Source organism: Prinia subflava, chromosome 14, assembly GCF_021018805.1.
Source record: "Prinia subflava isolate CZ2003 ecotype Zambia chromosome 14, Cam_Psub_1.2, whole genome shotgun sequence".
Lineage (NCBI taxonomy): Eukaryota > Metazoa > Chordata > Aves > Passeriformes > Cisticolidae > Prinia > Prinia subflava.
This window is the reverse complement of record NC_086260.1, coordinates 1,293,629-1,319,227: the sequence shown is the minus strand read 5'-3', so window position 1 is coordinate 1,319,227 and position 25,599 is coordinate 1,293,629. Positions and strand designations below refer to the sequence as shown.

Sequence of the window (25,599 nt, the reverse complement as noted above, 5' to 3'; positions counted from 1 at the left end):
CTTGAGTGTTTTACAGTTGAGGTAGGAGTAAGAGAACACCATTTTACAGATGGGAAAATTGAGAGTAAGTGACCTGTCCTCAGGGACCCCTCCTCAGGGACCCTCCTCAGGGACCCTCCTCAGGGACCCCTCCTCAGGGACCCTCCTCAGGGACCCCTCCTCAGGGACCCTCTCCTCAGGGACCCTCCTCAGGGACCCCTCCTCAGGGACCCCTCCCCAGGGACCCTTCCTCAGGGACCTCTCCTCAGGGACCCCTCCTCAGGGACCCCTCCCCAGGGACCCTCTCCCCAGGGACCCTCTCCTCAGGGACCTCTCCTCAGGGACCTCTCCTCAGGGAACTCCATCAGGGACCCTCTCCTCAGGGACCCCTCCTCAGGGACCTCTCCTCAGGGAACTCCATCAGGGACCCCTCCTCAGGGACCCCTCCTCAGGGACCCCTCCTCAGGGACCCCTCCTCAGGGACCCTCCTCAGGGACCCCTCCTCAGGGACCTCTCCTCAGGGACCTCTCCTCAGGGACCTCTCCTCAGGGACCCCTCCTCAGGGACCCCTCCTCAGGGATCTCTCCTCAGGGACCCCTCCTCAGGGACCCCTCCTCAGGGACCCTCTCCTCAGGGACCTCTCCTCAGGGATCTCTCCTCAGGGACCCCTCCTCAGGGACCCCTCCTCAGGGACCCTCTCCTCAGGGACCCCTCCTCAGGGACCCTCTCCTCAGGGACTTCCCCACCAGGAATGACCTGGGACTGAAAGCCTTGGGTGCCTTATCCAGGCATTCATTCCTGTGACCTGTCTGTGTTGTGTTAGGATGTAACACCAGCTGTTTAGCACTGGGTTTTCTGTTGTTTGTGTTCTTTACTGTTCATGTGGCACCTCTTGGTGCTGAGAAGCTGCTGCCCCTTTCCAAGTCACGCCCTGCACACAGCTCTGAGTCCCACTGAGGAAGCACAGCAAGTTTGTTCCATCGATTCAGCAACTCCCTGAATCATTGGGTGCCCATATTTTGGAGTATCAGGGAGTTCTGGGCTGAAAACCCCAGAGGCAAGGGGGGAAGCTGGCAGCTCATAGCAGTGGAGAAGTGAGCATGGGAAGAGGTTTAGATTGTTGCTATGCAGCAACTGAGGGTGGCTGTGGTTCTGTTTGAGAGCAGAATATCTCTCATTACAGAAGAAGCTTTCCTCAGGTGGATTCACAGAATGAGCTAAGGCAATGAGAATGTTGTTCCAGTGGTGGTAGGCAGGGTGGACACTCTTCCACTTGTTCCTGCCAGCATCTCAGAATCCCAGCAATGCAGAGTTCCCAGCTGGGAAGCTGGCTCATGCTGGGCACTCCTGACTGTCTTTCAGGAACTCCTATGTGAGGCTCAGGCACCTCTGCACCAACACCTGGGTTCACAGCACCAACATCCCTATTGATAAAGAGGAGGAGAAGCCCGTGATGCTGAAAGTAAGTTCTGTTACTTGGTGTGAGCACATCCTTTGATTCCTGAACTTCCACAGAAGTGGTGTTGGCAGGAGTTTCACTCCCTGAGCCTGTCACACACCAAGCATGTGACAGTAATGAGCAGTGCCTGTGCAAAATATTTGCACTTAATGGCTCAGTTTCGTGGTAGTTTTCTAGTTACACTGTTCAGCTTTTAACTTCACCATAACAGTTATCAGGAGCAGGATATTTTCTCCCTGGCTACAGCAACATTTTGCCATCTCACCTGCTGTTCCTTTGAATTCAGGGATGGCTTTGAGCTTGCACAGAGTGTTCTCAGAGTTGGGGTCAGCAGTGCCCCATGCTGCCTAAGCAGAGTGTGGCTTTTCCGTTTCATTGTCACTGAGTGTGTGAGGCTCTGCTTTGTTCCTGCCTTTGGCTTGCTGATAAAGCTTCTCTGGGTTTCAGATTGGGACCTCTCCAGTGAAGGAGGACAAAGAAGCTTTTGCTATAGTGCCAGTCTCGCCTGCAGAGGTTCGGGACTTGGATTTTGCAAATGATGCAAGTAAAGTTTTGGGTTCCATTGCTGGCAAGCTGGAAAAGGGAACAATAACCCAGAATGAAAGAAGGTAAGGAAACCAGAACTGGGATCAGATAATGTTGTTTCCTTTGGTCAGTAACTGTTTCTTTGAAAGTTTTATCAGAGTAAGCTATAGAAGAGGGATTTGGTTTCCTCCTTGAGGAGATTTGATATTGTTGTGTCCATAGTGGATGTTCTCAGGCCTGGTCTGTCCAGCCCTCCTTGTCCTCTGTGTAGTGAGAGCACGAGAAATGTTGTGAGCTTGGGGGACTAATCCCCAGCATACCTCTGCAAATGGAGTGTGGGAACTCCTAATCCATCTTGTGAGGACTGAGCATGTGACTTGCTGCAAATCCTCTGACCGTGTCTGTGAAAATGGGGCCACACAAAAAGAGCACAGGGGTGGCTGTGTCACACCAGGGCCCTGTGCTTCCATAGCCAGTGCCTTTTATTTGGCCTGGGGAGAGATTATCACCTGATTTATTGTTTGTGGCAATTGCAAGAAGTGCCAAATGGAACTTGGCAAGTGTAGAGTTGTCCTAAAGTGATTTTCTTGTCTTGCTGCTGCTGTGGTTTAGCTGTTGGACAGTGAGCCTGCAGCAATGGGGGAGCATTAATTCCTGATTTTAAGTTCTGTACAAACCTCTGGGCTTCATCCACTCTCTAATTGCTGGTGGGTTTCCACTTAGCATTAAATCTGTATGAACTCACCCTGGCACTGCTCTTTTAGCACAGAGAATTTGTATCCTCGTGTTAACAGCTTCTGGCTTTTCCATAGATCTGTTACCAAACTGTTGGAGGACTTGGTCTACTTTGTTACTGGTGGAACTAATTCTGGCCAGGACGTCCTTGAGGTGGTGTTTTCTAAACCCAACAGAGAGCGGCAGAAGCTGATGAGAGAGCAGAATATTCTAAAGCAGGTAGGCTGTGCTTTTCTCTAAGCTCTGCCTGTGAGAAGAGTTCTTGGAATGAAAGAAGCTGATACCAGAGAACCTGGCCAGGCTTGGAGAGCCTGGTCTGGTGGGATGTGTCCCTGCCAGTGGCAGAGGATTACAGTGAGAACATCTTCATGGTCCCTTCCAGCCCAAGCCATTCTGGCTCTGTGAAACTTTGGTTTCCAGTTATTGGGACCAAAAGCTCCTTGGAGTTTTCAGCTTTCAGCAGGCTCTGGGCAATGGACTGTAGGCTCACCATTGCTGGAACTGAAAATTCCAGCAGATGGTGTTGAATGAAGGTGATCACCATCTTCTCTCTGGGCTGCTCTGTGGCCAAGAACCTTGGTGACTGCAGCGTATTCCTTTGGAACACAAAGGCACAGAGCTTTGACACCAGTTCTGAGCAGAAGGCAGCAGTGCCTCATGGGGCTGTGTCTGTGTTTTTCACCAAACCTGCAGATTTTCAAGCTGTTGCAAGCCCCCTTCACGGACAGCGGGGACGGGCCGATGCTGCGGCTGGAGGAGCTGGGGGACCAGCGCCACGCGCCCTTCAGGCACATCTGCAGGCTCTGCTACAGGGTGCTCAGGCACTCCCAGCAGGACTACAGGAAGAATCAGGTTGGAAAAATGTCTGTCGTGATCCATGGCATCAGCGTGGTTCCTGTGCCCAAAAAAAAAAAAAAAGTTTTAACCCATAAAGTAAAAAAAAAAGCTTTATCCCGTCTGCTCTGATTGCACAGTCAGCAAGAGGTTTGGGGATTGCTCAGTTTCATTCTATTTTTTCATTTTCATATTTTATATTTTCATTTTTTCATATGATTTAATTAGCACTGGTTCTAAGTGGGATTTAAGAAAACAAAAGAGTTTCTAACTGTCCCACACAGGTGAATTACAAGGCTCTGTTCACTCTTGCTGACTACAGGCTCCATTGAAAGTTGCCCTGTAAATTAGGGCTGTTCAGCTTTTTTTGCCATGTATTAAAAACAAGGGTCCTGTCAGATAAGTATAAATGCCTGGCTGGTGTCTATCCCAGGAGGGAGGGAAGGGATGGAGGTGTTAAGAGTCTGTCATTGTTTGCCTTCTTTCACACAAACAATTTGGATCTAACCCCGTTTGCTCCTTGGGATGTTGCTATTGACAAACATCCACCTGTTCTCTGTTATTATTTCCAATTCTGAGGGTTAATTACCCCCCTTCCTCCCTGCCTGTGTGTTTTGAAGGAATACATTGCCAAGCAGTTTGGCTTCATGCAGAAGCAGATCGGCTACGACGTCTTGGCCGAGGACACCATCACAGCCCTGCTCCACAACAACCGCAAGCTCCTGGAGAAGCACATCACAGCTGCTGAGATTGACACCTTCGTGAGTCTCGTGAGGAAAAACAGGGAGCCCAGGTGAGAGCTGCCTTTGTGAATGTGTGATTACCCTTCTCCTTCTGGGGAAGTCTGTACCTGGCAGCTTGCTCAGGAGGAGCACAGCCAGCTCGCTGTGTTCTGGCACTCGCCCTGCCGTCCCCTCGGGCACCGAGGCTTGCTCTGCACTGTTCCAGTGGAGTTGTGCATGTTTGCTTCCTGAAATGCAGACTGCTCCAGCCTGGATCTCAGCAGTGATTGATGCCCCTTTGGCTGGTGTCTCCCGACAGGTTTTTGGATTACCTCTCGGATCTGTGCGTTTCCATGAACAAGTCTATTCCCGTGACACAGGAGCTGATCTGCAAAGCCGTGCTGAACCCAGCCAATGCAGACATTCTCATTGAAACCAAGTGAGTCGGTGCCTTTCAGGATGGTTCTCCTGGTGTGTGGAGCAGGGGGGAGGTGTTGGCAGGTCCCAGGGAGGCAGGGAATTGTGTGGGGTCCTGTTCAAACACCGGGAGCTGGGGACAGCAGGTGTGTCCTCAGCCCTGCGGGCACAAATCCATCACATCTCTCCCGTTTGATCCACTGCAGCCCTTGCAGGGTGGTGGGCAGGCCCCTGCTCTGACCCTCCCCAGCTCTGAGGGAGCAGAGGAGCAGAAGCTGGTCCAGCTCTGCTCACCTTTCCTCCCACCGAGGTGGGGTTTGGGGCTCCAGCTCTCCTCTGCCATTGCTGAGGCCTCATAGCAGGCACCAAATCCTGGCTGTCTTTGATAAAGATGGCTTTATTCACTATATATACTAGGGAACAGATAACCATTATCAAAGTACTGCAGAAGGGAGGCAGGTAGTGTTTAAGAGAAATGGCTGAGAGTATGCTTGCACATTTCATTCTTGTAATGAAATCATAAAGGCTGTGTTTATTTCCACGAGCACTTAACATTGGTGCATCACTTATTTATCCTTGAGTATTTAATCTGGGTATTTTTCAGATGTTGATCTTTTCTTTGCTGGAAGCCTTTTTAGTATCAGCAGCTGATACATTTCTAGTTACTTCATCACATAAACAGAAAGAAGTTCTGATCCATTTGGCATTTATGGGGTACAGAATGAATCAATTTTTTCTTTGCCATTTCTTTTCCTGGTCTGTTGAATGATCTTTGAATCTTTTCTCCTGCAAAGAAGGTTTTGAAAGTCCATTGTTATGTGTCTTTAACTGCCTTGTTTCTTCATCTTTTCATATGAAAGGAGCTGAAATGTTCATCTTTTTAAGGCTGAATGGAAAGCTTGTAATGTAAAGCTTTTAACTGTACACCCCAATGGTTTGGTGTAGTAGAATACTACTGCTGAAAGGGTGAGATACATTTTAGCGAGTGTCTGGAAGGAGATGTGTGGGTCTGGAGTGTAACCTCTGGTCCTCCTGGCAGGCTGGTGCTGTCCCGGTTCGAGTTCGAGGAGGTGTCGAGCGGGGAGAACGCCCTGGAGGTGGGCGAGGACGAGGAGGAGGTGTGGCTGTTCTGGAGGGACAGCACCAAGGAGATCCGCAGCAAGAGCATCCGCGAGCTGGCGCAGGACGCCAAGGAGGGCCAGAAGGAGGATCGGGACGTGCTCAGCTACTACAGGTTAACAACGCACAGCAGGGCCCAGCAGGGCTGCCCGGGCTGTGCTCTGGGAGGAAAGCTCCTGGTTCTGCACAAAACAGCCTGCAGAGAGGCAGGGAGGGTGAGGGCTCTCATAAGGCAGAGCTGCAAGCACAGAGGTGTTCATGGTGAGGAGTGCAGGTAGTGACATGACCCAGCTTAAACTGATTTTTAAAAAACAGCTCAGGCTTCGAGTGTGTTGCATTTCCCAAGCACCTTGTGCTTGTTTTCCTGCTGGTGGGTGTTGGAAGAGCCCCCTGCAGGTGCCCACTGTGTTCAGGGGGCTCTGGGGGATTGCAGGATTTGGGTGTGTAGGTGTCTTTGCTTTTGGTTTGTGAGAAGTCACTGCTGTTCTCTGTGCCTGCTGCTCTCTCTGCAAGCCTTCAGTGTTCCTGTGTTCCAGCAGCACAAACCAGAAGCTGTGCTGGTGCCCCAGGCTGGGTGTGAGGGTGTGCAGGGCTGTCTGCACTGCCCAGGCCGTGCTTTGGGCAGCCCTGACACGGGTGAGGTTTCCACATGACTTGACAAGACACTGAGTTCTTGGCATGTGTAAGGTCAGGTTTCAGCCCAGACCAAATTCCTGTGTCTGGGTTATAAACCCCTGGGAGTCATTTGACAGACTCAGTTGTGGCAGTGCAGAAAGCACAACTAGATTGTTTGTTTTAATAACCATTTTATTTTGAATAGTCTCTTCCTTTGAAATGATCACTGCAGGGGAATTCCTGATACCTGGTTTTATTTGAGCCTGTTGGAGCTCAAAAGGAGACCTCTTAGATAAAAGTGTTTTAAAACATACTTGCTTTCAAAGTAGGTATTTTGCTTGGTTTTAAATAGAATTGATAATTTTTGGTGTGTGTATATATTGGCATAACAACGGTAGTGTTAACTATTTTTTAGTCTACATTATACCTCATAAACATGCTTAAAAGAAGGGCATAGGCTCTGGTTTGGATAAATTCCATGAGGAGTACCAAAAGTGAAAGGAATCTGCTTTCAATTAAATCTTTTCTTTAGGAAGCCTCAGACTTGGCAGTGCTGAGCAGCAGCCTGTGAGCACTGCTGAGTGTTGGGCACGTGCTGTATGGCTAAAGGTGAATTAGCAGTCTGGTGGCTGGGCACAAGTGAGTGCCAGGGATCAGCTCAGGGACTGAAAAGGAAGTTGAGTTGACTGAAGTTGAGTGTTTCTCACCAGTTCTCTCACTGGAGGGAGCAGAGCTCAGTAGCTGTTTCATCAGGTGCCTGACCTGTGTTGTTGCCTCAGGGAGAAGTGTGGCTTCAGCATCTGTAAGGAGCGTTTGGCCTTGCACAGGGTTCAGGCTGAGTTGCCTTAAGTGTTGTTTGCATTCTGCTGGAGCTTGCATAGAAATCATTATTTATTATTTCCTGTGAGGGTGGGCAGTTCCTGGGTGCCCCTGGATCCCTGGCAGTGCCCAAGGCCAGGCTGGACACTGGGGCTGGAGCAGCCTGGGACAGTGGGAGGTGTCCCTGCCATGGCAGGGGTGACACAGGATCATTAAAGTGCCTTCCAACCTGAACCATTCAGTGATTTTATGATATTTAATGAGTGATTCTATGTTATTTATTCTGTGCTGTTTAATTTATCCTATTGTTCCACTATTTGCTAATGTTGAATGCTTTATTCTTTCCACAGTAAGGATGGAGCTGTATTACTAGACAACATAATATTATTTCTATTAATATATAAGAGTATATCAGTATACTTCATAGTATACTTTATATATATATATATAGGCTTTCCATATATTTGTGCTTTCAATTTATTTATATTTATGCTTTCTATATATGCTTTATATTTATACTTTCTATATGCTTTGTATCTAATGTATAAAGTATATATATTTATATATACTTTACACAGGAAATTAAATCATAAGCTTCAAGTCTATATAAATTAAAGCATATAATTTTTCTTCTTTTTTTCCTTTTTCCCCCAAAGATACCAGCTGAACCTCTTTGCTTTATATATATATATATATTTATGTATATAAAGTATACTTTATATGTATTTATATATGCTTTTTATGTAATGTATAATGTACATTGTGTATATATATATTTATATATACCTTACAGTACATAGGAAATCAAATCATAAGCTTCAAGTCTATATAAAGTAAAGAATGTAATAATCTTTTTTTAAAATTTTCTTCCTCCTTTCCTTTCCCCCTGTGAAGATAGCAGCTGAACCTCTCTGCTTTATATATATATTTTTATGGATATAAAGTATACTTTGTTTGTATTTATATATGCATTTTATCTGATGTATAATGTACATTGTGTTTATATATATTTTTATATACTTTACCTAGGGTATCAGATCATAAGCCTCAAGTCTGTATAAATTAAAGCATATAATTATCTTCTTTTTTTTATAATTTTCTTCTTCCTTTCCTTTCCCCCCGAAGATACCAGCTGAACCTCTTTGCCCGAATGTGCCTTGACCGCCAGTACCTGGCCATCAACGAGATCTCGGGGCAGCTGGACGTGGACCTGATCCTGCGCTGCATGGCCGACGAGAACCTGCCCTACGACCTGCGCGCCTCCTTCTGCCGCCTCATGCTGCACATGCACGTGGACAGGGACCCCCAGGAGCAGGTCACCCCCGTCAAGTACGCCCGCCTCTGGTCCGAGATCCCCTCCGAGATCGCCATCGACGAGTGAGTGCCGTGCGGGGCGGCTGCCCCTGCTGCGGGGCACGGGTGGGCAGAGCTCCTGTTCTTCCTGCTGCAGTAGCCAATCCTGCTTCCCCCTTGCCCCGGCTGGCTTCCCCCTTGCCCCGGCTGGCTTCCCCCCTTGCCCCGGCTGGCTTCCCCCCTTGCCCCGGCTGGCTTCCCCCCTTGCCCCGGCTGGCTTCCCCCCTTGCCCCGGCTGGCTTCCCCCCTTGCCCCGGCTGGCTTCCCCCCTTGCCCCGGCTGGCTTCCTCCCTTGCCCTGGCTGCTTCCCCCTTGCCCCGGCTGGCTTCCCCCCTTGCCCCAGCTTCCCCCCTTGCCCCGGCTGGCTTCCCCCCTTGCCCCGGCTTTTCCCCCTTGCCCCGGCTCCCCCTCCCTTGCCCCCCATCCTCACCTCTACAGAAGTGTCATATTTAATTTTCATTGGTTACCAGCTCCTAGTTGCCCAGTTCAGTGGTTAGTGAGTTGCTGGAGTAGCTGCTGGCCATACCCTTTCCTCTCTGAAGAGGTTTGTGTTCCTGTCTCCAGGGTCCCAGACATTTCACAGGGTGCCAGTCCCTGCTCTGGTTTCCCTAGCTCAGGCTGATTCTCAGGGATCCTTGCCAGGCCAGCTGTTGGCTGTACTCAGCTGGAGCAGCAGGCCTGGCCATGGTTTTACCAAGCCTTTCTTTTGTGGGGTTTCACCCATCTGCAGCAGCTGTGGGGCTTTAAGGCAGCAGCAGTCCTGAAGTGGTGCACTGCTGGTCCAGTTGGTGTTTGTAAATAAATCAGGCACCTGTGAGGTGTGGCTGGGAGTTAAATGAGCTCCCTGTGTGTGGGGTGGCCATGGAGTGACCAGGGCAGGGGAGGAGGGGTCCATCTCTCCTCCTGCCTCGTTTGGTTGGAGGAGAACTCCACAGAATTGTTGAGCTTGGAGAAGCCCTTCAAGCCCAATGTTCCCACTGAGCCGTGTCCCCAGGAGCCACCTCCACACACCTTGGGAGCTCCTCAGGGGTGGTGCTTCCACCACTGCCCCTGTTCCAGGGCTCCACCCCTGCTCCAGTGAAGACATTTTCACTAAAATCCCTCTAAACCTCCCCAGTCTGAGGCCACCTCCTCTGAGTGTGGTCATTGTCCCCATGGGGGAAACAAGGGGGAAGATGCTCAAACAAGGACACATTCCTCAACTTCCAGTGGAAAATCCTCTGGCACAGTGCTCAAAAACCTACACAAAACCACAGCTGGAGGAGGTACATGATTTCTTGACCACTTGTATTAACTCTGTAATTAATAATTCCAAATTTACAGTACTCAACTGTTCAGAGCTAATTTTTTTCAGTTGGAGAAAATGAACACCTAAAATCGGTGTTACGTGTTAGGAATTTAAATCTTGTCAGTGTTAATACTGGTGTTCAGTGGTTTCTTGTATTTCGCACCTTACCAGCCTGGTTTTCTCTGCTGAGAGAGATGCAGCAGATAATAAATCAAATTTAAAGGCCGAAACATAAAACCAAATGGTTTTAGTTCTGGCAGAGGCTCACCAGTGATAAGTGATCAAATAGGAAGCAAGAATATTTTGTGGGAGGTGGTGGGATTGTCCTTCTCAAAGTCACTCTGCACATACTGAAAAAAACCCGTAGAATTTATATTAAAAATTAATATCTGCTTTGCATATATATTGGTTTTATTTGGAGGAAAAATACCATCCCCACTCAGCCTCTCTTGGCCACCCGTGCTCCTCAGTGCTGCACATCACTTGTCATTGTTTCCTCTCAGATAATGAGGGTTGCTTTTTCTGGGTTTTGGGACAAAATTGTAATTTTTTTTTGTTTTCCTCAGACATTTTAAAATAGTACCTAATGAGCATATGGGATAAAGCAACAAAAGCCAGGAAATTCTGGTGTCAGTGTCCTGACTCCCTCATTTGGATAAATTATTTACCAGCCTTTAGCTTTTCTTGGATTTTGACAAACCAATGAAAAATTGTACTGGGGGGAAAAGAGCCCTGTGTATTTGCATGCTAAGTTTTGTTTTGTTTTCTTTTTTGTTTTGTTCTTTTTTTTCCCCTCTTCAGCTATGATAGCAGTGGAACTTCCAAAGATGAAATTAAGGAGAGATTTGCACAAACAATGGAATTTGTAGAGGAATATTTAAGAGATGTGGTGTGTCAGAGGTTCCCTTTCTCTGATAAAGAGAAAAATAAACTCACTTTTGAGGTAGTTATCCAGTTCTGATTTTGTCTTATTTGGGGTTTTTTGTGGAATGTTGGTTATTTTTTCAGCACCAGGTAATTTGGCAAGTAATTAGTGAGTGTAATTAGCAAGTGCTGAGCCTCAGCTGGCTCCTTTCTCCTGGTGCAAGTAACCCCAGTGAAGTTTGAGTTTGCAATGATGGTTCTTGAAATACAAATAATCAATGTGAGTTTGTCTGAGGTTTGCAGAAGTCTTGTTTACTCTCCGTGCTCTCAGTGTTATTGCAAAGCCAGGCTTTACTGGAATAAATATCTCAAAAATTAAACACTGTCTGCACGCACAGAGAGCTTACAGTGGTGTTCACCAAGGGGAAAAGTGTCCTGTCACTTACTGACCTGTTAAAACAGCCTGTGCAAATAAAATGGAGCAAATCCAAGCAACAAATAACCTTTAATTTAAGAAAAGCTGTGACAGTCTGTAAAAAATACAGTTGATGTAATATACTTCTGATAATGGGGCTGCATTAAATATTTGCCCTGTATGTGATGTTTTTATGTGGATCTTTATGGGGTGGACTTGTGGGGAAACTTCATAACTTGGAGGCTGCAAAGCTCAGCTTTATGGGTGTGATACCTTTTCTGTAAGACAACGATAAAAACTATCTGTACCTTCCCTCTAGTCTTGTCCTGTTTTATAATGAGACAAAAAATTCTGATTTTATGGCTATAGAACATCAGCTGCATATACAGACATTAACTGCAAGCATTGCAAGTAGAAAACTTTCTGATGTGCTGTAGAGCTAGGCAGCCTTGCAGAATTCCCAGATATTATGATAAAATCTGACCCTCAGCCAGGTTCTAGATCTTGTCATTGTGTTAAGACAACTTGACTGTGATAGCAAAATGTTCAGTATTAATCAGGCTTTTTATTGTTATTTTGGTAGGTTGTTAACTTAGCCAGAAATCTGATATATTTTGGTTTCTACAACTTCTGTGACCTCCTCAGACTAACCAAAATCCTCCTTGCTATATTAGACTGTGTGCACATCACTACCATCTTCCCTATTACCAAGATGGCAAAAGGCGAGGAAAGTAAAGGTAAGGCTGGAAAGTGCAGGACAGGGAGTTCTTGGGTGGCTCTGGTTCATCTCCAAATGTCACTGTGGGGTGGAACAATGAAATCACACAACATCCTGAGCTGGAAGGGACCCACAGGATCATCCAGTCCCACCCTGGCCCTGCACAGACCCCCCAAATCCCACCCTGGGCATCCCTGGCAGCGCCATCCAAAGGCTCCTGGAGCTCGGGCAGCCTCGGGGCTGTGCCCATTCCCTGGGGAGCCTGGGCAGTGCCAGCACCTCTGGGGGAAAAACCTTTCCAGATCTCCAGGCTGAACTCCCCTGGCCCAGCTCCAGCCACTCCCTGGGGGCTGTCCCTGTCCCAGAGCAGAGATGGGAGCTGCAGCCCCCAGTGAGGTCTGAGCTCTGCCCCATCTGAACAGACCAAGTGGTGTCACCTGCTCCTCACATCACTTCTCCTCTAGTCCCTTCCCCATCTTTGGAGCCTCCTTTGAGCACTCCCTGACATCTTTGGGTCTTAGATTTTGGCCCCAGAAGTGCCTCCAGGGCTGGAGGTGAGGCTGCCCCAGAGCAGAGCAGGACAATGCCCTCCCTCCCTGGCCAGTGATGCTGTGCCTGGAAATCTTTCTGCCCATGGCTTGGTTGCAAAGCTGAGAGGGCAGGGGACTTCTCCAAGTGCTTCTGTTGGTTCCCCTGTCCCAGGATGTGGATGTGTGATGTTGAGACAGTTTCTCTGTGTAGGCTGTGGCCGGTGGTTGCCCCGTTAGCGCAGTCCCACTGCACCACGCTAACCCCGGCTGTGTGCTCTCTGCAGGGAGCAATGTGATGAGGTCCATCCACGGCGTGGGGGAGCTGATGACCCAGGTGGTGCTCAGGGGCGGGGGGTTCCTGCCCATGACTCCCCTGGCAGCTGCCCCCGAGGGGAACGTCAAGCAGAGCGAGCCGGAGAAGGAGGACATCCTGGTCATGGACACCAAGCTGAAGATCATCGAGATACTCCAGGTACACACTGCTGCAGCTTCTCTTTCCTGCTGCCTCTTCATGTGCTTCTGACTCTCAGACTGGGAAAGTATTGCAGGGGTGCCCTTGTCAGGCACAGGGCTCTCAACTTGTTTATGACAATGTCCATTATTGAAAGAATTCATGAGAGAAGAGTTTGCAGTAGACTTCTGTGGTTTTAGCAGTCATTTGTGAGTATCTGATTGAGGCAGAGCTGTCGTTTCCCACCCTGTTGTCTTCTCAATTTCTCTGAGTCTGCAGGGCCATCTGAGCTGCCCTGAGGAATGGGGGGATCTGGAGACTCCCCTTGGCAGAGCCATCAGCCTGACGTGTATTTGCAGCGTGCACAGCCTCTCTCTTGATCTCTGCTTTTCTCACTTGCTCACCCCAAAGTCTGTGGGACACACACGTTTTTTCCTCGTTATTGACTCAGAATTACTGCACTGAAATGCATCTTCCCTCTCAGAATGTAGGAGTCCTTTCTGTGCTCAGTAACTTCACCAGCGAGGTCCTGGGGGTCAGGATGCTGCCAGAGCCTGGTGGGTGAGGGCAGCAGAGCAGCAGGAGAGCCGTGCTGTTCCTGCCCCGTGGGAGGCTGCACCCTTCCCTCAGCAGCAGATGCAGCACAGGGGAGGCTCCATTCCTTCCTTGCACCATTGCTAATTTCAGCTCAAGCCAGAGCTTCTCTCGTGGCCTGGCATGTGCAGGGGATATCTCAGTGTGCCAGTGTTCCCTGTTACCAAGGGCCATTCAAACTGGCATTAAGCCTTTTCCCTGAAAGCTGCAAGAGCTCTGAGTGTTCTTGGCTTTGTAGCTCCTTATCAAGAGGAAGATTGTGGAGAAGGTGGTCTCTGCTAGGCTGGAGGTTTCCCTGGCACCAGCTGGCCCAGCCCAGCTGAGGTGGTGGCCTGTGTGGCACAGCCTGGCAGCTCGTGTCCTGCTCCTGTGTCCCAGCACCCCGGGAGAGCAGCAGCACGTGCTCAGGATGGAATGGAAATGCTGCTTCCCTTTCCTGGGGGATGGGGTGAGGAGGCCAGTATCACACAGGAATGAGGCACCAAAGCTCTGCCAAAACATTTTACTCATCAGTATTTATTGTGTGTGCGTATCATGCTCATTAAAATCCCTGGAAAATACTACTGGTTTCTGGGGATTTGTAAGGCAACATTTGCATCTCTTAGAAAGATGGAATCCCAGAATGGGCTGGGTTGAAAAGGACCTTGAAGCTCATCCAATCCCACTCCCTGCCAATGGCAGGGACACCTCCCACTGTCCCAGGCTGCTCCAAGCTCCATCCAGCCTGGCCTTGGGCACTGCAGGGATCCAGGGGCAGCCCCAGCTCCTCTGGGCACCCTGTGCCAGGCCCTCACCACCCTGGGTAACTTTTCCAGGTTAAATCCACATCTCTGCTCAGTTGATGCTGCACATTGGTAGCTCTGCTTTGTGGGAATTGCACATGTGGTGGAAATACACAAATTATTTCAATGTTTTTCCTCCTTCTGTGTCATCAGTTTATTCTGAACGTGCGCTTGGACTACAGGATCTCCTGCCTGCTCTGTATATTCAAACATGAGTTTGATGAGAGCAACGCTCAGATGTCAGAATCCCCCACTGGAAGCAGCAGTCAGGAAATGCCAGCTAATGTACCAGGTGGGTTATCTGGCAAGGAATGAGGTTTGTGGCTTAGGGGAGGCTCTGGAGTCTTCAAGGGGCTAATGGGATGATTGTTGCAGGTCCTCACTTCTCGTTTGAAATGTTTTTAAGCCGGAAAAACATCTTTGCTGCCCCTCTGACCTCGTGTATTTGTATTGTTTATTTTTTTTTTCAGGAACCCTGGACTTTGAGCACATTGAAGAACAGGCTGAGGGGATCTTTGGTGGAAGGAAAGTATCTTTTCACAGATGTTGATTGAGGGGGAGTCCCCAGGCTGGAGGGCTCCCAAGGAGTGAGGACTGGGGAAATGGCTGCCACAGCTACCCAGGGTTCATTTTCCTGAAATTAGGCTTTGATGCAGCTCAGAGGGTCCATTTGGATCAAAAACCAGAGATAACAGGGATCTTCATCCAGAAGGATCATCAGGGCAGGGCTCCGTGCTGTGGGTGAAAGCCAAGGTGCAGGATTAGTGCATCTCAGCTCGATGCTGCAATAAAATCTCAGTACTGTTTCCTCATTATTTAAAACTAAGGAAAAAAAAAAGTGGTTTTCTGCCACTGCTAAGAGGACTTAGAAACTGCTGATGTGCTGGTTAACTCCTGCTGTGTTTGCAGTGAGGAGAACACCCCTCTGGACCTGGATGATCACGGGGGCAGGACTTTCCTGCGGGTCCTGCTGCATTTAACGATGCATGATTACCCTCCCCTGGTGTCTGGTGCCCTGCAGCTGCTCTTCAGGCACTTCAGCCAGAGACAGGAAGTCCTTCAGGCTTTCAAGCAGGTACGTGTGTGTTTGGAGAGAGTTATTCCTCATCTGAATGTATTTATGGCAGCTGAACCCAGCCCTTTTTCTGCAACTAATGGCTTTGCCTCCCTCTAAGGTTCAACTGCTCGTTACCAGCCAAGATGTTGACAACTACAAACAGATCAAACAAGATCTGGACCAGCTGAGGTCAATAGTGGAGAAATCTGAGCTCTGGGTGTACAAAGGCCAAGGTCCTGATGAGGCCATGGACAGTGTGCCAGGTGAAAACGAGCACAAGAAGAAAGAGGTAATTGGGTTGTGTCTGTGTGAACTTGGGTGGGCATTTGGAGGGAGTAGCTGCTGTCAGAACTGTGACAAGGCCCATCTTCCCAGCACACTGCCTAGGTGAGGTTCTCTCTACTGCTTTCAGGCTGAGGCAGGAATGAGAGGAGAACCTGAGCCAGGTGATGCCCAGTAGCAGCCACTGGGGTGTCACCTTTGGGGTCTGACAGGGCTGGTTTGGGTTTCTCTGGCTCCCCAGCTGTGTGCTCTCAGCACTGACCGATGGCACGGGATTTGTGCAGTCAAAAGTACATCACGTAAGGTAAGGGCAGAGCTGTGACTGCTCAGGTGGTGCATTTTGAGTCATGGCACTTGATTAAATGACAGCAGAGAGCTGTGCTTTATCTCTGCCTGATAACACAGGGTTTTCCCAACGTGCACATCTGGCTTAGAGCTCTTTGAGCATCTTTTGCTTCCACATAATTTGCAATCAAATAGGAAAGCCTGGATGAGGGGATCCAAGAAGCAGTCCCTGTTTAGGAACATTTATTGCTGGAAGTAAATTCAAGCAATCCACTTGCTGCTTTTCTGGTACACATTGCTGTGAGGAATGTCTTGGTATTTGTGCAGTGACAGCTTAATAGCAGCAGAGAGGGAGAGAAAGGAAGGGGTGTTTTTGAGGGGAGACTTGATTAGAGACAGAATGTGACAGGCAGAGGACAGGAGGTTGCTGCCTCTGAAATCATCCCACCCTCACCTTATTTTGTGTCCTAGAGGTCAATGTGACTTGACAGGATAATTGTATGTGCTTTTCTGAGGCTGTCAGAGAGCTGGAGGATGCCAATCCTTCCCAGGAGGAGAGCGGGCGCTATCCTAGAACGGTAATTTTAGCCTTCATGTAGACAGTAGTATAAGCTACTAATAAATTGTCTGATTTTATCCTCAGGAAGGTCACAGCAAGTCTCAAAAGCCTGAAAGTACTAGCAGCTACAACTACCGGGTAGTAAAAGAGGTAAAACTTTGCTTCTTGATAGTTCACTGGAAGTGTAAATGAGTAACAGAGCTCTGGAGAGCTGCAGTCAGAGGGAGGCACCCAGGAAAGTCTGAGTCACTCTGCCATTGTGGAAACTATTTGCTGAGTAATAACAAATCCCAACTTGAATGAGAAGCCAGGATAGAATAAGCACGATGTGTGTATTCTTTCCTTAAGAATGGATTAGTGAGAAACGCGACGTTTGCTGCTGTTTCAATGGTAACACAATATTTTTATTGTTAAGGACTATAAAGGCAGTAAGCAAGGGGAGAAGCCATTTAATGTGCCCTGTCCTGAGTGCCTTGCACTCAAAGCCACTGTGCTGTTGAAATTTAATGTAGAAAATGCCAGATCAAGAACGTGCTGTGGTGCTGGTGTGGTGTGAGCTGAAGGCGTGGCTGTGGCTCTGCTGTGGAGCTTGGTGTTGGGTTCACTTGACATGGCTGAGTTCTGCAGGAGCATAGAGTGTCAGAACTGTAGAGTGTCCTGAGGTGGAAGGGACCCACAAGGATCATCCGAGTCCAGCAGCCCTAGTCAGATGCCACGGATGGAGCCTGGGCCACGAGGGGCTGCCCGGAGCCGCCCTGCCCCGTGCAATGAGTGGTCCCTGTTGCTGCTCGCTGGGACCTGGCGTTCTCTGGAGGGGAGCCAGGGCTGGGGCTCTAAGGCCAGTGTCTCCTGCAGATCCTGCTGCGGCTCAGCAAGCTCTGCGTGCAGGAGGGGGCCTCGGTGAGGAAGAGCAGGAAGCAGCAGCAGCGACTCCTGCGGAACATGGGGGCTCACGCCGTGGTGCTGGAGCTGCTGCAGATCCCCTACGAGAAGGTGGGGCTTTGTGTCGTGTTCACAGGCTTTTCATACCTCCCCTGGATCTTCCTGAACCTCCTCCCTGTAGACTGGATGCACAGAGGCTGGTTTGTGTAGCCTCACAGTCTATGAAATACCCATGCTCAGACAAACTCTGTTTATTTTGAAGCCTTTGACTATACAAATATGTACTACTGCCTGGAGAAATATTCATGCATCACACCTCAGAATTAAGGCTCAACTCTGAGCTTTCCATGTGAGGAGGTGCTGCCTTGAGGTCAAGCTGTGTGGATGGAAGCAAGACCCTTGTTGAGAGGCAGCTGTGTGAGCACCATCCTGGGAACAGAGGGAATGGAGGCTGCCTGCTCCCCCAAGGGGTTTTATGAGCAGTAGCTATAGACCCTCCCCCAGCTGTAGGGACCTAAACTCCTCTTGGAGGTGAATAAATACCCACTGGCTGCTCCTAGTGAGCCATTTCCTTGCTGGCACTTGCCAGATGTGCAGGCTGGAGCCCACTGGGGCCGGGCTGTGCCTGTGGGCCTGCAGAGCACCAGGCTGTGCTGACACAGCACACCCGAGGGTCAGCACGTTGGCTGCTCGTTAATCACGGGTGACAGGTATTCAGCAGTACAGAGGTGAGGCACCTCTTCACATTTTCCTGGTCATTCTGCTGTCCTCTGTTCTAAACTCACCAGGTTTCTGAGAACCAGTAATTCTACACAGGAGCTTTGATTAATGTTAATTCTTGTGGTTTCTCACGTTGTATTTTGCTAAAAAATCGCCAGCAAAAACACCCTTCAAGACCTCCTCATCACCTTTCTGTCCTCTACGTGTGAATGTGCATTAGACAGGCAGTGTGGAGGGGGTTTCACCCTTGGAAACACATTAATTCCCTAAAAACAAAAACAGGCAGTAATTTTCCAAAGCGCGGCTCCTGCCGTCGGCGGGTTGGGAATCCACGCTGACGTCAGAGGCAGGGCACAGGTTCCTCAGTGGGGCTTGGAAGGCTGCAAGGAGCGTGGAGCTTCCAGTAAAGATGAATTGGGCTGAGCTGGTGCAGTAGCAACTTTTCCATCCCTGCTCTGCCACGAGGTTCCCGGCCCGTGGCCGCCAGCAGGCGCGGCAGTGGAACGTGGCAGCGTTCCTGGGCAGCCCCGAGGTGATGATGTGTGGCTTGGCCACGGGGCTGGGATGTGCAGAGGCGCAGAAGTGACTAAAGCACGTTGCTGGCAGGCCTGGCTGTGGAATAGGCACTTTTTAGAGGATGAACTACTGTAATTTCTATTACGGGCTTTATTTTTGACGCGCTTTGGAAGCGTGGAGCTGGCCCAGCTCATCCCGAGCGTCTGGGAGCTGGGTGGAGGTTTGTTTTCCTTCGGGGTGTGAGAGACGTGACAGTTCCCCTGCTGGAGCTGAGGCTCATCCTGTGCTCACCTCAAGGTGAACCTCTGGATTCCTTTTAACCCCCTCTTCTTTGTGTGCAATGCCAGGCTGAAGACACGAGGATGCAGGAGATAATGAAGCTTGCACACGAGTTCCTGCAGAACTTCTGTGCTGGGAACCAACAGAACCAGGCCTTGCTGCACAAGCACATAAACCTGTTCCTTAACCCAGGGGTAAGAATAACCTCAGGCTGTGATGTATTTTTTTGTTCTAGCAAGAGAAGGGACTGGATTGTCCTTGATGATACCTCTGGGGCTGTTCTGTTGCAAGATTGGTTGAAGAGGTCACATTTTGTTTTCGTTCTAAAGCCTCAAAAGTTGGCAAGGTGTTTGTTTAGGGCAGTTTCAGTGTAGAAAGTTCAAGAGGCTGAAGTGGAGTGAAAAACAGGCTGAGATAGGAGCAGTGGTGTTGAAAGCTGAGGTCCTCAGCAGTGTTCCCTCAGCCCTGAGCCTGCAGGAGTGTTGGCTATACCCTAACCTCAGCAGGGATGTGGTGAGCTGTTGATTTTCTGATGTTTTGCTCCCTCTCGTGCTCTCCCTCAGATCCTGGAGGCAGTGACAATGCAGCACATTTTCATGAACAACTTCCAGCTCTGCAGCGAGATCAACGAGCGCGTGGTTCAGCACTTCGTCCACTGCATCGAGACGCACGGCAGGAACGTGCAGTACATCAAGTTCCTGCAGACCATCGTCAAGGCAGAGGGGAAATTCATCAAGAAATGCCAAGATATGGTAATGGCTGAGGTGAGAGCTGCAGAGATTTGCAGGGTCTGAACAGAAGTTTGCACATAGCAGTTGGTGAACATGACAAATTGATCCTCTCGCTTCGGGGACTGCCAAGAAGCTGACAGCTCTCACCGTGCAAAAAGAGCATTGCAGCTCCCAGGAAGCTCAGGCTTTTTGTGACCAAAAGCTCTCTGAGCTCTTGACTCACAGGTGTAACAAGGCATTAATGGCAGGAGTTACTTCCCAGGCCTTACACAGCAGCGTGTGGGTGGGGTTATGAAGCAAGGGTGCCTTTGTCTGGTAAAAGTGGCTTGAGGAGAAGTGGTTCAGTTTCCAGATCACCAAAGCACAAGGAGAATTTCACTATGATAGCATTTTGATGGGAATTTGTTATGAAATCATGGAAGCACCATGGAATCACCTTCCACTGCCCCAGGGTGCTGCAAGCCCCATCCAGCCTGGCCTTGGGCACTTCCAGGGATGGGGCAGCCACAGCTGCTCTGGGCACCCTGAGGTGCCAGGGCCTGCCCACCCATGTTTTTCCTGCCATCTAAACCTACTTTCCATTTGAGGCCACCCCGCTTTGTCCTGTCTCTACAAGCCCTTGCAGACAGTCTTAGCAAGGTGTACTAATTCAGCTGTCCAGGTGCTGAAGGGGAGGAAGATGAGGATGGGCTTTAGCTGTGTGGGTAACTGGAAACTGGGGAGTCAGGACAACAGGGAGAGGTAAGAGAAGGGTGAATGAATGCCTTTAAGTGGGATATTGGATGGGATCTGTTGGCAGAGCTGCACAGCTGATGGGATGTTTTGGCCTCCTCAGCAGGGGGAGCCCCAGGATCAGATTTGTCATATCTGGCTTTTGAGCATCAGTCCTGACGGATGGATCAAAAATCTTTCATATTTTGCCGTTCAGCTCAAAACCAGCTCCATGAGCTTCTCAACACGTAGTCAAGTGTGAGATGCTCAGCAAGGGGCTTCCCTGGGGTCAGCAGCTGCCCTGGGGATTTCCTTCTGCATTTTATCCTGCTGTTTTTCCCAAACCCTGTGGGAGGACAGCCCTGGATCCCTCCAGCTGTGTGTTCAGCAGTGCCCAGCCTAAACCAGGGCTTGGTTTGCTCAGTCTCCTTCCCTTCCTGGAGTTCCAGGAGGTTTGAGCTGCTCCAGAATCGTGGCCAGCCAGGTGTCAAATGTGAAGCTGATGAAGAACTTCAGTGTGTGGCTTAACGTGCCACTCCCTGGCCTTGGAAAATGGCAGGTGTTTGCTGGGAAGGGTGGAAGGGAGTGAGCCCTTCACTCCTCCCCTCCCCTGTGCCCTGGGCAGCTCCCCGCCAGCACAGGGCTGCCACAGCTGCCACAGTGTTAAAGTCACCCGGGGTGGCAGATGTGAAATGGGAGGCACAATGGAAAGTCACAAACTCCTTGGCACAGCTTCTGGCTCAGCAGGCAGCTGGCCTGGCTTTGAACTTCTCCAGCAGTGGGCAGTGAAGTGGGGATGTCCCCCTGGGGCCCTGCTGTGCCTGTGGGGCAGGAGCAGCAGTGGGGCCGTGCAGTGGGGCAGGGGCAGCAGTGGGGCTGGGGAGCAGCAGTGGGGCAGGGGCAGCAGTGGGGCCGTGCAGTGGGGCAGGGGCAGCAGTGGGGCTGGGGAGCAGCAGTGGGGCCGGGGAGCAGCAGTGGGGCCGGGGCAGCAGTGGGACAGGAGCAGCAGTGGGCCAGGGGCAGCAGTGGGGCCAGAGCAGCAGTGGGGCCGTGCAGTGGGGCTGGGGAGCAGCAGTGGGGCAGGAGCAGCAGTGGGGCTGGGGAGCAGCAGTGGGGCAGGAGCAGCAGTGGGGCCGTGCAGTGGGGCAGGAGCAGCAGTGGGGCTGGGGAGCAGCAGTGGGGCAGGAGCAGCAGTGGGGCCGTGCAGTGGGGCAGGAGCAGCAGTGGGGCTGGGGAGCAGCAGTGGGGCAGGAGCAGCAGTGGGGCTGTGCAGTGGGGCAGGAGCAGCAGTGGGGCCGTGCAGTGGGGCTGGGGAGCAGCAGTGGGGCAGGGGCAGCAGTGGGGCCGTGCAGTGGGGCAGCCCCAGCGAGGGGGTGCTGTGGGAGGTGCTGTGGGGGCTCCCAGGCTGGGCTCTGCTGATGGAACGCTCTCCTTGCCCCGCAGCTGGTGAATGCAGGGGAGGATGTGCTGGTGTTCTACAACGACAGAGCCTCCTTCCAGACCCTGGTGCAGATGATGAGGTCAGAGCGGGACCGCATGGATGAGAACAGCCCCCTGATGTACCACATCCACCTGGTGGAGCTGCTGGCCGTGTGCACCGAGGGCAAGAACGTCTACACAGAGATCAAATGCAACTCGCTGCTCCCTCTGGATGACATTGTGAGGGTGGTGACCCACGAGGATTGCATACCCGAGGTGAGGGCTTACAGGAGAGCCGGGCTGTTTGTGTTTGAGTGTGCTGGGTCTGGGTGAGACAGGGCTGGCACTGCTGAGTCTGGCCTGGCAAGGGGCTTGGTGCAGGTGGGCAGCGAGCTGGGGAGCTGAGACCTTCCTGCTGCTGCTGTTGGCACCCCCAGCCAGCCTGGACAGTCAAGTTAAATCCTTTTATACTTCCTCCTTACCCTGAGAGTGCGAATGTGGTGCTGTACTTGGTTATTTTATAGGGTTCTTGAGGCAGAGAGGTTTATGGATGTGCTGCTAACCTTGAACAGATGGTTCTGCAGAACTGGAAATTATTATTATGCTGACGTTTTGTCTGCAGTAATCCTGGTGGTTTTTTATTGGATGGTGTCTTGCTATTCATGGCATTAAATTTCACCAGTGTTTAAGTAAAAGGAAGAGGAGAATTCCAAATGATCTATGTAGCAGTTTTAATGTGACATTATATTCATTCATGCCACTCTTCGGGTTTTTATTCTTTATCAATTATTTTCTCTACTTTTAGGTCAAAATAGCATACATCAACTTCTTGAATCACTGCTATGTGGACACAGAAGTAGAAATGAAAGAGATTTATACCAGTAATCACATGTGGAAGCTGTTTGAGAACTTCCTGGTTGACATCTGTCGGGTAATGTATCTGCACCAAGGAACTGAGTTCAGAAAGCTTAAAAACCCCTTTAATCCAGAGCAGGAGGGATAAGACATCCCAGTGCATCCAGGCAATAAGTATCCTGAATACTCTGTTCCTGCAAATATGTGCCTCCTTTTCCTTATGCCTGTGGATTTCATTAGTCATATTCCATGGAACACATTCATATTTTCCTTTTTAAAAGAAAAATCCAAGCCCAAACCCGAAGCTCAGTGAAGCTCCACGCCCTGCTTCGTTGTCCAGTGCCTTTTCTGTCCTGCTTATTCTGGCCAGGATTGCTGAGCTCCTTCCTGAGCAGCACTCAGCGTTTTTTGGCAGGTCAGGACAGATTGTTTTCCAGCCTTGGTGTTTATTTGGCCATATGGCTTTTTGCCTGGGATTCCAAGTATTTCCCCATACGAAAGCATTACACCTCAGTCCTCCCCATCCTGCTCTTGCTTTCCTCCAGGACACTGTGGTTTTTTCCCTGCCCCCAGCCCTGCTCTGTGCCAGCACCTCAAACCAGGGGCAGCCGTGGCTGGAAATGCAGAGCCCCAGTGCCACCAGTGAACTGCTGGGACCAGGACAGTGTGAGCTGAGCAATTCCAGCCTCACTGCCTTGGCGAGCTGCTCCTGACCCTGCTCTGGTTTGTGCTGCAGGCCTGCAACAACACCAGCGACAGGAAGCACGCGGACTCCGTCCTGGAGAAGTACGTGACCGAGATCGTCATGAGCATCGTCACCACCTTCTTCAGCTCCCCCTTCTCCGACCAGAGCACCACCCTGCAGGTGGGGAACGCTCAGGGCCACAGCAGGGAGGGCACTGCCAAGGCAGCTGTGCCATTTAGCAGTGCAAAGCAAGCATGGGAGCAGTGGTGGTGTAACTGGTGGTGTTCTTGGTGACCAGGCTGGTCTTTTTGCTGTAGAAATGGAAAAACATGTAGGTCTCAGTACAAATGTTCTTCTAGGAAAGCTCAAGTGTTACATGAATTCATCAATGGATTCAACTCTGTGTTACCACCCAGGTCTTCTGTAGAGTTCTAGTGTGTCACTGAATCCCAGAATGGTTTGGGTTGGAAGGGACCTTACAGCCTGTCTCATCCAACCCCCTGCCACAGGTACCACAGAGGGAGCAAGGGCGACTGATTGAGGACAGCAGCATATTTTATAGAAAGATTCTGATTTCCCTTTAAAAAACAAAGGATTCCAAACAAAAATCCAGAACTCTCGTGTCTCACAGAGTAGATTCTTGTCTTGTTCAAAAGTTGGAGAAATGTGGAGGAGGAGCTTGGGACACTTGTGAAGGGGAGAAGGCAGAGATTTGTACAGCAGAGCAGCAGTGGCAGGAGGTTGCCCTAACATTTGTATTTGCACGGAGATAACGCTGCTCTTTATTCATAAATAACTTTTTGGGAGGGTGTGGGTGGAGTGGTTGGGTGTGTGGCAGCTCTGGCTGCAGGCTGAGAGGGGCAGTTGTTCAAACTTGATGCAGCCTGGCCGTGCCAAAGGCAGGTGTTTGCAGGGCAGCCTCCAGGTCTCAGAGCTCAGCCAGCCCTACCCTGCCACATCTCTGACCTCACCTCAGCCTGAGCAGTGCAGCTGATTCTGCTCCTCAGGTGGCTTCAGCCCATCACCACCCGTGCTCATCAAAGCAGTGAGAAATGGAGACTGTGGCCTTGTCCCCTTCCCTCTGTGCTGTGTACCTGGGCTGCCCTGCTCAGTTGTCATCTCTGAGATGCAGCATTTGAACACACATCCTGCCATCCCATTTTAGCCATCTGTTAATGTTCTATCAGCAGTTTTTCTTTAGTTTCTCAATCTCCCCCTCTGTCTAGCAAGATGAAGTCACTTGGTTCACCTCTTTTCCCATCTCAGTTGATAGATCTGCCTTGTCCTAGATTCATCTTTCCTCTACGTCTCCAAGTTAAAAGCAGTTCCTTTCCCTTTTCCTGCCTGTCAATATTCTTGTCTGTGCCCAGGGGTTCTCCCCTGTGAGGAGCCCAGCCCGTTGGACCCCCTGCCTGGTGTCCCTCCCTTCTCCAGGTGGGATTTCCTCTCCCCTGGGGTGCTGCAGGTGGGCTGATCTCTCGAGATAAGGGCTATGGCCACTCTCCTTTGGGTTCAGTCCCTCCCTGCCCTCCCTGCTGCACCTTCTCATCCCTCCCAGCCTTCTCTCGCCTCTTGCTCCTTCATGTCAGGGCTTGTTTGACTGAAATTCCTCCTGCCCTGAGTCAGGCCCAGCCTTGCTGGTTCAGGGAACACCTTGTCCATCCATCATGTGGTTCAAATCCTGTAAAAGCAGGAGAGCACAAATCTCTTGGCAAAGGACAGCTGCCCACAGCTTCTCTTTAACAAACATTGTTCAGCCTGTTCACCTCCAAAGTTGTTGCTGCCCAAGGTTTCCCTTCCCAAATGCAGTTGGAGACATGAGGGACATGGAGTAATTTCCTTTTTGATTTATTGACCTTATTTAAGCAAATGAGATATCTTCAAGGCTTTTTAAGATTAAAAAGTCTTTGGACATGAACTGAAAGGAACACGTGGGTGGTTAAATCCAAACATACAGGTATTTTCAGGGCCCTGGGTGAATGCTGCTGTTTGCCATGGTTTTTGGTGTTTGGCTTATTTTCAGAAAGAATGATGGATATTTGCCTCCTAGCAATTTTGGGGCTTGAATGTTGGTTCTCCTCTTGTACATTTTGTAATGGTGTTTGGTTTAATTGATCTAACAGATTTAATTGGCGCATAGGTTTGGCTTTTTACTCTAACTCCGCTTTTTTCTTGCAAACAGGCTTTACTGTTGGCCAGAATATATGAGGTATTTTTTCCCTGGTTCCTAAAGTCCTGTGGTGTTTGCACTGTGGTGTAGTTCCTTTAGCTGATAGAAGCATTCCATAGCTAGTGGGCACAGGGACACAGGGTGTTCCCTCTCAGACTGAAATATTTGACGTGCTCTTTCCTCTGCAGGTAAAATATGTCCTTACTAAGTAATCACTGTACAAAACCAA

The 25,599-nt window shown here is 50.0% G+C and overlaps 1 protein-coding gene and 1 long non-coding RNA gene across 6 annotated transcripts in view; one reads left to right on the top strand and one right to left on the bottom strand.

Moving 5' to 3' along the window:
- Positions 1 to 25,599, top strand: part of ITPR1 (inositol 1,4,5-trisphosphate receptor type 1) — a 155,322-nt gene that overhangs the window by 55,894 nt on the left and 73,829 nt on the right. For all 5 annotated transcript variants that reach the window (XM_063411837.1, XM_063411835.1, XM_063411836.1 and 2 more), the window contains 22 exons: positions 1,342 to 1,441; positions 1,886 to 2,046; positions 2,776 to 2,917; positions 3,392 to 3,550; positions 4,153 to 4,325; positions 4,574 to 4,693; positions 5,711 to 5,905; positions 8,350 to 8,601; positions 10,667 to 10,808; positions 11,728 to 11,881; positions 12,677 to 12,864; positions 14,373 to 14,511; positions 14,690 to 14,744; positions 15,129 to 15,294; positions 15,395 to 15,565; positions 16,487 to 16,552; positions 17,258 to 17,395; positions 18,868 to 18,993; positions 19,363 to 19,563; positions 21,685 to 21,936; positions 22,466 to 22,591; positions 23,252 to 23,380. In XM_063411837.1, coding sequence (XP_063267907.1) covers positions 1,342 to 1,441; positions 1,886 to 2,046; positions 2,776 to 2,917; positions 3,392 to 3,550; positions 4,153 to 4,325; positions 4,574 to 4,693; positions 5,711 to 5,905; positions 8,350 to 8,601; positions 10,667 to 10,808; positions 11,728 to 11,881; positions 12,677 to 12,864; positions 14,373 to 14,511; positions 14,690 to 14,744; positions 15,129 to 15,294; positions 15,395 to 15,565; positions 16,487 to 16,552; positions 17,258 to 17,395; positions 18,868 to 18,993; positions 19,363 to 19,563; positions 21,685 to 21,936; positions 22,466 to 22,591; positions 23,252 to 23,380 — 3,355 coding nt within the window. The remainder of the gene's footprint in view (positions 1 to 1,341; positions 1,442 to 1,885; positions 2,047 to 2,775; positions 2,918 to 3,391; positions 3,551 to 4,152; positions 4,326 to 4,573; positions 4,694 to 5,710; positions 5,906 to 8,349; positions 8,602 to 10,666; positions 10,809 to 11,727; positions 11,882 to 12,676; positions 12,865 to 14,372; positions 14,512 to 14,689; positions 14,745 to 15,128; positions 15,295 to 15,394; positions 15,566 to 16,486; positions 16,553 to 17,257; positions 17,396 to 18,867; positions 18,994 to 19,362; positions 19,564 to 21,684; positions 21,937 to 22,465; positions 22,592 to 23,251; positions 23,381 to 25,599) is intronic.
- On the bottom strand, positions 3,457 to 9,141 carry LOC134558203 (uncharacterized). Its single transcript, XR_010082309.1, has 3 exons — positions 9,008 to 9,141; positions 8,396 to 8,630; positions 3,457 to 3,593 (listed from the first exon to the last, which is right to left on the bottom strand). It is a non-coding gene; the product is annotated as an uncharacterized LOC134558203 (long non-coding RNA).